At 43.3% G+C, this 12051-nt stretch overlaps 1 protein-coding gene and 1 non-coding gene across 2 annotated transcripts in view; both read right to left on the bottom strand.

Annotated features, from left to right (window-relative positions):
* Window positions 1-12051, bottom strand: part of LOC145414863 (uncharacterized) — a 392095-nt gene that overhangs the window by 3780 nt on the left and 376264 nt on the right. The window contains exon 9 of the mRNA XM_080284288.1: window positions 10409-10848. Within this exon, the coding sequence (XP_080140414.1) occupies window positions 10409-10848 (440 nt within the window). The remainder of the gene's footprint in view (window positions 1-10408; window positions 10849-12051) is intronic.
* LOC145416680 (5S ribosomal RNA) lies at window positions 4914-5032 on the bottom strand. The gene has a single exon (XR_013900317.1). It is a non-coding gene; the product is annotated as a 5S ribosomal RNA (ribosomal RNA).

The raw sequence follows: 12051 nt of genomic DNA, 5'->3' as shown, positions 1-12051 counted from the left end.
GTACATTTTTCACATCCTTACTCACCGACATGACCACCTACAGACCTGGGGATGGTTTTAATTCCAAGAAGATGAGTTGGTGAGTAATGTGGTCATTAATTTGTTTCCCTAACTGCTATACTTTCTGAGATATTACAGGTTGAAAACAAGCAATTTTGGGAAAAATGCCCATACAGAAAGGCTGGCAGCAATATAAATCACACGGCGTCCAGGGGTTAACTAGCAGGCAATCAGCTGACTGTTGTTTACAACCTTTGATGCATTTGGGGTGGTACAAGCACTCCTTGTGTGTGCATATCTTACCCACAGAATGCTTAGTTTACTGTTTATTTGTGATAAATTTATGATAATGCACATTCATCTAATCTTACATTATTGCAATCTCGTAGTAATATTGAAATCTTAAAAGTGATGCAATATGTGTGTGACTCAAATAAGTGGAACATGGTGTTGGAGGTTAATATTCACAGTGGTTACATCGTAATTTACTCAGTGCCAATTTCACAGTGCTTTAACAATGACAATCATGTTAAAGAAATATTTCTGGAGACTGATGTCTACCAACAATTCAGCTTTTGTTAAATGTGAGTAAGAAATAATTTTTGAAGAACGATCATCTGTTCTCCGCAAAATACTGAACCCAGCAAGAGTGGGTCATGTAAAGAGGGAGGAAGTATTGTGTATGAATGAGTGACGTGAGAAGGAGTAAGGGTTGCCTGATGGTGGACGATAGGTTGTGGGTGTCTGGCTATACAGCTGAAAGATTAATGGCTCATCTTTTATGGCATGAGTCAGGTGAGAACCTACTCCATAATGTGTGCATTCTAACCTGATACAGATTCCAGTTCAGCTGATGACATTGTGTAGGCTGACTTGAGGGATGATGTGATTCCTAACCAAAGAGACAGACAGTCATTCTTACCTCATGACAGGCTCACAGAATTTCATGCAGCTGCAACTTGGTATTTAAGCTCTAGGATTTACCCTGTTCCATCACATAAAGACAAACTGACAACAGTTCTACATATCCTCTTTATATACTTTAAGAGTTATGCAGCTGCTTGCACTCAATGTAGTGCACCTTATGATGAGTGCATACTTGTGGCATACTGCATTTTTTTTTTACAGGACAGTGATCCCTTGGTTATTGCAAACTTAGTTATACATGTAACAGTTTTCATTATCACTGGAAGATGAAAATCATCACTCTTGCTGTTACTGCACATTTTTCAGCTTAAAAACATCATTATTGTGCACCTAAGCTGGTTTTTGCTGACAATGAAGGCGCAGTGTTTGTGGTTTCTGATGGTTCTCGGGGATTTGAAGATGAGGCCCTACTCAAGTAGTTAGTTCTAGGTGATGGAGACCATTAACTCTCCACCTCCTACCCTCAGAACCCTTTACCTCAAGCCCATCTCAAATCTCTATGGTACACATTTCTTCCTTATTGTGCCCTTTTCATCACTTTATATTAGCTTAATCATGCCTATGTTCATTTCCGATACTTACAATAACAGTATACAGTACATCCTCACTTTATTGTACCCTGCTAGACTGTATATTGGATTTAATGAACACTCCGAGGTCCCTGGACAAACTGTGGTACACACAAGATACCATCCAGTATATGGGAAAAACCACATAGACCTTCCAAACAACTCTAGCCTACAGGATGAAACTGGACCACTTCCCACGTGCAGGATGACTCAGAGCTCAGTTACCAAGCTGGTGGTGCCTTTTTCCACCCACTCTGGGCTAGTCATGAAGAAATGCTATGACAAGGGTGTGAAATAAGTGAACAATGAGTGTATTTTTCATTTTTAGAACTAGAATATGCTATTTATCCCATTTATTTTCCATCATGTGCCTGAAATCCCACTTCAGAGGGGGAACATCAGACTTGCAGGATTATCAGCTTCATCAAATCAGGCTTCCCCACAAATGATTTGGTATAGAGAGGGTTTACTGTATACATACTTGTTGGGTCTAAGTTGTTGTACATGGGAAAATTTGGCTTACACTTGGGATGCCTGGTAGGAACTAGAATACATTCCACTGGTTCTGTGCTTTAGTTATCACGCGCCATGCTCGGTGCCAATTCTGCGCCATAACCAAGGGATCACTGTATATTCTTGCTGCTACAGGATTTCATACAGCATAGAGTCCCTTGGTACTGAAGGGTTTAAGAATGATTTATTTAGCCCCTCTATTTCCCAAAGTCTACTGTAAGTTGAATAAAATAATCTCGGGATGACAAGAATAAAACAAAATACTGCATCACTGGACAGATGGGGTTAGCACGTACAGTATTCACTATACTGGTGATGCTTGACACTGCACCCATAAGAACTTCAACAAACAAGTATTTCTGTCCCTGTTTGGTACACTGAACCTTCCTCCATCAACACACTGCCTCCCTTCTGAGCTCTCCCAACCTGCCCTTACAGCAGAGTTTGGCTTACCTCAACCAATTTCATCAATATACAGTTCAGTCCCTGTTAACCTGGCAGCTTGGGGAATTTACCTTCCCGGTTACCAATTTTTCCCGGACCACTGATATATACTCTTAAACATAGACTATATCACTACAGTAGGCTACAGTATGGTATATACAATACCACTCATATCTGGGGCCTCACTAACAGATTCCATTTGAAACATAACCTTCTCTTAAACACACCCCACAGATGTAACACATGTAACTACAGTGCCTTGTATTACTGCAGGCCCATCTTCTAAGATGCAAAAATTCATCTTAGAATGCATTTGCACTAGTAAAAAAGATAAAATGTAGTTGAGAGAAATGAGAGTATATATTGTTGGATAAAATTACTGTGCTTCAATTCCTATATATTTACTTTATTATCTGCAGAACAGCTGAGTGCCGAGTAAGAGGTGGAGTGATGGTAGTCAAGTGAGGGCTGGCAAAGGAAATTAACTAAAAAATGACCTTGGCCAGAAATGCTTCTCACTCCACATCGCCTGACTTCACTCAGTCTCACGTGATATGTGACTATCCCATGCAGGGGTGGGCGTTCAAAGAGGTGCACACTGTTTTATATATATATATATATATATATATAGTATATGTATTTTTTTATGTGTCCGACTCTGAACATAGGTTTCACAGCATGCTCCCAAGGCCCAGTAGTCCTCGTACATACCATACATCTCTACATGTCACCACTTCAGCGCTAACACCCATCATCCATATTGAATACATGCTAAGGCTGGACTGGTGTATTGGTATTAGCGGGGGTATTTTTACGACATGTCGGCGGGTCTTCTGGTAGATCAGTAAAGTCTGATTTTTATTAAATTCAAATCCTAAACTGTTCCCTGTCACAACGGGGATTTGAACCTGGGTCCAGTAGGACTGTAGGCCACCTCTCTACCGACTGAGCCACCGCCTCCCCCAGTGAATTGCCAGTCTGTGAATTTTCCTGGTTTAATAATCCCGGTTACCTGGATATCAGACATCTGGGATTGTACTGTATATACTTGTAAGTTACTTTGCCTTGCCCACTTTAAACTGAGTGCAACTCGTTTTTGGAATGGATTTCCTGTAGCTCAATGACAGATTAAGACAATACTAAAACCTTACATCCTTTCCACTGCACTTCTCTGTGTCCAGCATCATATTGAAGTGTTCATCTCTTATTATCATACACTATTCAAGATGGACAGATGGCAATTTTAATGCCAAGTTGATGAGGACAAAGTACAGTTATAACAGTATGTATATCATTAACAGTTCATATCTGCATTACAAACCATTAAAGTTTCTCTTGGATACTTAGTTCATAAATAACATAAAAGTACAGTGTAATTGAAATATGATAACCACAAAAAATGGTTTCAATACATTATCACCATCATCATCATTCATCATCCTAATCCAAATTTCCAACTAAAAGGTACGGTGAGGTATGATCCACAATGTGAGAAAGCACAGAAATGGGAAAAATATCAAGTAGCATGACCCCCGGCAAGGGTCCACCCAATGCCTTACACTGCATGGTACATCAATCATTCATTCATTCAACATCCTGGCTCCACCCCACATGCACAACTATCTTTATAGATGCATTTCATGTACTATCACAATCACTAGTTTCTTTACCTGCCTGGTGAGAGGGAAGTGGAGGACAAGGCTGGAGAAAGGCCAGAGGAACAGATACTGGCATATCACACACACACACACACACACACACACACACACACACACACACACACACACACACACACACACACACACACACACACACCTCTTTTCTATCGCTACTTCAATGGTCACTGCTCCCCTGAACTATGTGTTTGCATCCCTCCACCACTAAGGCGGGTACACTGCACCCGTCTAGCAACAAACTCTCATCCCTTTTCAGTCTACCTCTCTAAAGCATGAGTTAACTGTTACTCCCAGTCCTTCATGTATGCAACAGGTCAATCCAGGAACTGTCTCCCTCTGTCTGTATTTCCTACTTCCTATAATCTCCAGTCTTTCAAACACAGTATGTCCAGGCACCTCAAAATGAATGGATCTTGAATTTGGCGCTCTGTTATATTGTTTTTTTTCTTGGAGGGAACAATTTGCAGGCCCCTGGCCTTTGGTTCCTTCTTCCTTGTATTAAAAAAAAAAAATAAAAAAGCTGTTATCCATTAGCTTGCCCTTGCATCAATCTTATCTTTCACCTTCCTCTTGCCAGGGGAGGGAAGAGGGTAATGAAAATAGTGACTATGATAGTACACCTGTGGGACAATAAAAAAAAACTTGTCATGTGCATCTTTGATAATTTTTCATTCATTCATTGCCAGACGCCATGTATCCCAGACGGGGTGGCCAATGGCTTAGAGTTAATTGTTTTACAGGGAGGGGCACTAATCCTCCACCAACCCCACTTGACACGTAGGGATGCCAACAGCATCTGGTGTTCCCAGGCGGTCACCCATCCAAGTACTAACCAGACCCAACGTTGCTTAACTTCGCTGATCGGATGGGAAGCGGTGTACTCAACGTGGTATGGCCGTTGGCATCTTTGATAATACTACGTCCTTTTCATGTGCATCGTTTTGGATACTAGTCATCCTACTCAATCCCTTATCAAGACTTTTGATTCCTCAACCTCCATACTTCACTATCTCACACATCCATTTACCACTTCCATCCACCTCCCTTTTTCTTGGTGTATAATACCTCCATCCACCTTCAACCTCACTCACATATAACCTCTTTACCACCACCTTATCCATATCCACTCATTCTATACTCTCCTATATTCCACACCAAAAGACCTCTCCACTCCACTTCTTTCATGATTTGTTCCCATCCTATCCACTAAATAAAACTCTTATATAATCATCAACAGTCCCACTTCCACTTCTCTAACTCCTGACTCTTCACTCACGCCAGGTAAAAATCACATCTCCATACAATGATGTGGGCATGAACACACCTTCATGCCTTCTTCAAAGATCTATCTATCTATCTATCTATTGCCAGACGCCTCAATCCCGTTTGGGGTGGCCACAAACAAATCGCCTCCAAGTCGCCCTGTCCCCCGCCATTTCACTCCCCTGCTCCCAACTCACACCCCCCTCTCTCATATACCTCTCCACCCCATCTCTCCATCTCATCCTCGGCCTCCCCCTCCCTCTTCCCCCCTCCACCTCACTCACATACACTCTCTTCGTCAGTCTTTCACCCTCCATCCTCTCCACATGGCCAAACCACCTCAGTGTGTTCCTCATAACGCTTCCTATCACATCCACATCAACACCACAACGCTCCTTTATATCCTCATTCGTCAGCCTGTCTCTCCATGTGACTCCACAGGCTCCTCTTAAATAGCTCATTTCCACTGCTCTCACTCTTGACTTGTGTCCTTCCAACAACGTCCAAGCTTCACTTCCGTACGTTAGAGTTGGTATCACAATACTATCATGTAGTAACTTTTTCACTTCCATGCTCACTTCCCTGTTTCTTATCACTGCTTTCAAAGAACCAGCAACCTTTCTTCCCTGCTGTACCCTTTCAAGCACTTCACCCTCCAAACCTCCATCCTTACTCATCACACTACCCAAGTACTTAAACGTACTCACATTTTCCAATTCCTCACCATCCAACCTCGCTGTACATTCACTGACTTCACCTCTCTCAAAGACCATCACTTTACTCTTCCCTACATTCACCTTTAGATTCCGTTTCTTACACACTCGCTCAAACTCATCCACCAAGCCTTGCAGCTCCCCTTCGTCTTCACTCAACAACACAGTATCATCTGCAAACAACAGTACAGGGAGTTTCCAAACACTATCCCCTCTCACCAGGGCCACTCCAACATCCACTACCCTACCTTGTACCTCTTTTATTACCCCATCCATGTACAGATTGAACAACCATGGAGACATGACACATCCCTGTTTCAACCCAACTTTCAAAGAGAAAAATTCACTTAGTTCACCATCCACACGCACTGCAGCCTTCGCACCATCGTACATACTCTTCACAGCATTCAACAACTTCCCATCTACTCCATATATTCTTAACACTTTCCACAATCCTATTCTTCAAAGATAATGTATACAAATGATGCTGTCTCATTCTGGTTCAGAGTTTTGTGAATGTCTGAGAGGAATGCAATGGAAAAGTATGTACAGGCAAGAGAATAGCCATGGTTGTTAAGAATCAAGGTTACCGAGTGTTATGTGCTAGCAAGTGAAGTGGGACGATTTGGTGAGAGCTAAAGTACCTCACTGGAGCTAGAGTAAACAGAAGTATATGTGTACAGCAACAGGCAAGTAGAGTAGCTCAAGGAAGTGATGAGGGCTCGTCACTTTAACATACGGTTGTGAGGCTGGTATGGCGTTAAGGTGGAAAGTCATGAGTGAGACTCGTGGAAATGGAACTGTCACAGAATGAATGTAGTTGCACACAGTGGATAAAAAGGGAAACATGGAGGAATGTGAAAGATTTGGAGTAAGGAAGTCTACTGATGAAACGGCACAGGAGCACATAAATGGTACAATCAAACAGAATGGACCTGGGTGGTGGTGGTGGTGGTGGTGGTGGTGGTGGTGATAGCAGTAGTAGTAGTTGAGTAACCCTGGTCTGTCTGGCCAAGCAAACTCATCAACCATAGGCAAGCATTCACCCCTGCAGGGCCATCCCATGCAGTGAACTGATGTTCCCTTGTGGCAGACAGTACTGTACCTAGTCAAAATCAGGTGTGGGGAAGAGTGTACAGGTTTGGTTCTTAGATGGATGCCACATTTGTGCCTCTCCACCCAATCAACAGTGGCACCATGATAGCTTCACATCACCCCATCATACTGTATGGTTACCACCCACCATTGTAAATACAGCAGTTTCCTGGGTTACAGAAAACCATTAGGCTTGTTACTCAATGTCTATCTATCTATAGCCCGACGCCCTAATCCCGCAAAGGGTGGCCGCAGACAAAACGCCTCCAGGTCACTCTGTCACCCACCATTTGACTACCCTCCCCCCAACTCACCCCCCCCTCCCTCATATACCTCTCAACTCCATCCCTCCACCTCATCCTCGGTCTACCCCTCCCTCTCCCTTCCTCCACCTCACCTACATACACCCTCTTAGTCAGTCTTTCATTCTCCATTCTCTCCACATGTCCAAACCACCACAGTGTATTTCTCCTAATCTTCTCAACCACATCCACATCCACCCCACAACGTTCCTTCACTTCTTCATTCGTCAACCTGTCCCTCCACGTCACTCCACAGGCTCCTCTCGAAGTAACTCATTTCCACTGCTCTCACTCTTGACTTGTTCCCCTCTTGCAAGGTCCACATCTTGCTTCCATACGTCAGGGTAGGGACCACAATACCATCATGCAGTGACTTCTTAACTTCCATACTCACCTCCCTATTTCTAATCACTGCTTTCAGTGTACCAACAACCTTCCTTCCCTGCTGTACCCTTTCACGTACTTCATCCCCCAAAGTTCCATCCTTACTCATCACACTACCCAAGTACTTGAATGTACTCACATTCTCCATATCCTCACCATCCAACCTCACTGCACACTCTGTGACTTCATTCCTCTCAAACACCATAACTTTACTTTTGTTTACATTAACTTTCAGATTCCTCCTCCTACACACTGTCCCAAATTCATTCACCAAACCTTGCAACTCCCATTCATCTTCACTCAACAATACTGTATCATCAGCAAACAGCAACACCGGAAGCTTCCAAATCTCACCCTCATTCATTAGGGCCAGCCCCACATCCACTGCCCTACCTTGCACCTCCTTTACAACCCCATCCATATATATATTAAACAGCCATGGAGACATCACACAACCCTGTTTCAGTCCCACACTGAGATCAAAGAACTCACTCAGCTCACCATCCACTCACACCATAGCCCTAGCTCCCTCGTACATACTCTTCACAGCACTCAACAATTTCCCCTCCACTCCATGTATTCTTAATACCTTCCACATACCTTGCCTATCTATTCTGTCATAAGCTTTCTCCAAGTCCATGAAGGCAGCATACACTTTCCTTCCCTTCTCTAGATACTTCTCCACTAAACATCTTAGAACAAATATCTGATCTACACACCCTTTTCCCTTCCTAAATCCCCCTTGTTCTTCTCCAACTAACTCCTCTGTCATATGCCTAACCCTATCAATGAGTATTCTACCATATATTTTACCCGTCACACTAAGAAGGCAAATACCCCTATGGTTACCACATACTTCTCTCTCCCCTTTTCCTTTGTACAGAGGAACAATTATACCTGATTTCCAGTCCTCTGGAACCCTTCCCTCTTCCAAAGCCAATCTACACAACTTCCATATCCACTCCACACCAATCTCACCCCCATACCTAAGCATTTCACCACACACTCCATCAATTCCTGGGTCCTTCCCCAGCTTAATCTTCTTCATCGCTTCCACTACTTCCGCCCTACTGATCTCTTCCTCCCTTCTCTCATCTCTTCTTCTCCCAGCCATTCCCCAACCACTTATACTCACATTGCTCTCACTCTCTACATTCAACAAATCCTCAAAGTGCTCCTTCCATCTCCTCAATTTCTCTCTCTTCTCCACCAACAATCTATTATTCCTATCTTTCACTCCCCTATTATTTCCCCTTTCACACTGCCTTACTTTCTTTACCTCCTTCCAAAACAATTTCTTACTCTCCCTCCATTTCACACTCAGATTCCTCCCAAACTCTTCATCCACTTTCTCCTTACTCTCCTTCACCAGTCTCTTAACCTCCCTTCTCCTGCTCACATATACCTCCCTCTTCTCTCTCTCATCTTCTCCCCTACCTCTACTCGCCAACCATTCACCATATGCCTTCTTCTTTTGTTCCACAGCTCGTTTCACCTCATCATTCCACCATGCTGTCCCTTGCACACCCTTGCATCTCCTCCTCACTCCACAAACCGCCTCACACGCTGCGCCTATCTCTTCCGTGAATATCTTACATACGTCTTCCACCCCTTCCATCTGCTCTAGCTCATACTTTCCCAATCTTTCTTCCACTATGCTCTTATACTCTGTCATTTTCTCACTATCTTGCAATTTCTCCACTCTTCTCACAGGAGCTCCTTCCTCCTGTCTTCCCCTTCGCCTCCTCAACCACTTTCTTTGCATCTTTACCTTGGCCATCACTAAGTGATGGTCCGAGACTCCATTCCCCCACCCTCTCCACACTCGCATCCAACACTTGTCGTCTCATTCGCTCATCCACACACACGTAGTCTATCATTGCCTTTCATTCAACAAGTTCACCATCCATCCTCCTCATTACTCTCCATGTATACCGGTGGATCATCTTATGACAATGTAAAGTCACCAAAGCAAAAAGTGGGAAGTACTATATCAAGGGAGTGGATGACAGTTTGACAATCATTACTCATTCACTTGATGTAGCAGCCATCACCTACAACTCAGGTGGTGAAAAACATATATGTGATTGAGTTTAAAAGTGGGAAGAGGTGTGGAAGGCCAAGAAGAAGGTGTATGGATATGGTAAATGAATGAGCAGAAAGGTGAGGTATGGAGGTTGTGGATGCCAAGGAACTGAATAGGGACTGAAATGAAAAGATGAACTATGTATGAAGCTACACATGAATTGGGTCACAACTCCTTCTTTACCTTGGTAGTTGATGAGATGATCCCACAGGCGTATGTAAAGCAAAGGAAAAAATGTAAATGGGTGTGTTTTAAACTGAAGACTGGATTCTGAAAGCTTGGTTGGTTTTGAATGAATGATTCATTTCACAGGGCATGATGTTTGACAGTTCTCCTACTTTAGTGATTTCTCTGTCCTACCTCACCTCACCTCTTAGGATGCAATAAAGGCTGGGCTAATGATAATACTGGTGATGAAGGTGGTGCTAAAACATACCTGCAATGTGATACGACACACTCGTTGGAGCAGTACTCATCCTCCCACTCTGGGTTGTGCACGGCAGGGTTATTGCAGCCAGAGCGGATGCAGTTTGGGCCGGAGGTCGGACATCCCATGTGTTGCTGTCCCATGGCACCCCCCTGGCCTCCCCCACCAGACCCCTGCTGTGTTCCCCCCTGCTGCTGTTGCTGCTGTGTCCCTCCCTGCTGTTGTGCACCCCCAGTCCCCTGTTGTGCCTGGCCTCCTTGTTGCTGTTGCTGCTGCTGTGTCTGGCCTCCCTGCTGTCCTGCCTGCTGCTGCTGTCCTGCCTGCTGTTGCTGTGTGGCCACCTGCTGTTGCTGGTGCTGGGGACTGTGTTGCTGTGGTGGCGCCTGCTGCTGTGGTCCGCCGCCAGGGGAACCCGCTCCCCCGGGACTTGTCATTGGCCCGGGTGCTTGCTGTAACACCAAAAACAAAATTACCAACAACTCAAAGGGCCCTGGTATTAACCCATTCACTCCAATGACATATTTTTCATTTTATTCTTGCAATTATCAAAGTAAAAGTGATGTGTCAGGTGAGGGAAGCAGCTCTACCAAAGCCAAGTTTCCAGACCCATTCCCTTCTGGATGATTATTATAATACCCTCACTCCATCCTTAGACAGGGAAAAAAGAAGTCAGGATGATGACAATGATGCAAGAAAATTATACTATTCAGCAAAAAGGGCATATGCAATGAGTGCAGGGATTAATGAAGGGTATCTAACTTCTCCCAACGGAAAAAATCTCCCCTGAGCTTTATACAATTGTCTGGAGGTAATGAGAATATACCAACAAAAGATGTTACTGGACTGAAGTGGTTAACCCAGTGGGCCCAAGGACATAATTTTCAAGATATTCTTGCCATCACTTTACAATATAATTAAGGATAGTATTTAAACTGAAGGGGGTTAAACAGAGCTTTGATAAACACCTTCAGCGAGACAGGACTTTCCTAAAATGAACAACAAGAATCTGGTAACAGCAAGGGTCCATTATGAAGGACGTGATCCAGAATATGTTAAGGTAAAGATGTACCCCTTACACAGGACGGTCTATTTCAAAACACTGGCAGGGATGGGAAATGTTTTGACTCTTATTTAATTTACAAAACACAATCAGCAAAGAGGCAAATATAATAAACATCTATTTTCACCATCAACAAAGTGGCAAAAATATCAAACTTCTTTCCTCCCACCATATGTTTCAATAATGACATAAAAAAAATAACTGAGGTTTGTCTTCCCATTCATAATTTCAGGTTTGACTTCTTGATTCTTGGCAACATCCCTCTTTAGTTTATTCTTGCGCCACTTGGTAATTTTATTCAACTTGGAAAAGGCATCTTGTATTCTATGGATTTTACTAAGGCTTTATTTAAACCTTTCAGTTCAAAAAGGCTATCTTAAACTGAATAAAGCTGTCACGAGATAGTACCGAATATTGAGAGAGTGAAATCCCTGGACTCAACTGATCAGCCATTCGAATCCAGTAACATTTTCTAGTTAAATCAACCTACCTCCAAATCATAATACTCAGACAAAGGGAGATGAAGAACTGGAGGGATTGGATATAGCTTTCAATAATCCCTTTAATATGAGAGGTTTTCCCTACACTCGAC

Source organism: Coenobita brevimanus, chromosome 13, assembly GCF_032717465.1.
Source record: "Coenobita brevimanus isolate Jiangsu-jjx chromosome 13, ASM3271746v2, whole genome shotgun sequence".
NCBI lineage: Eukaryota > Metazoa > Arthropoda > Malacostraca > Decapoda > Coenobitidae > Coenobita > Coenobita brevimanus.
Note: the sequence above shows the minus strand (reverse complement) of the source record. Positions and strands in the feature narration are given on the sequence as shown.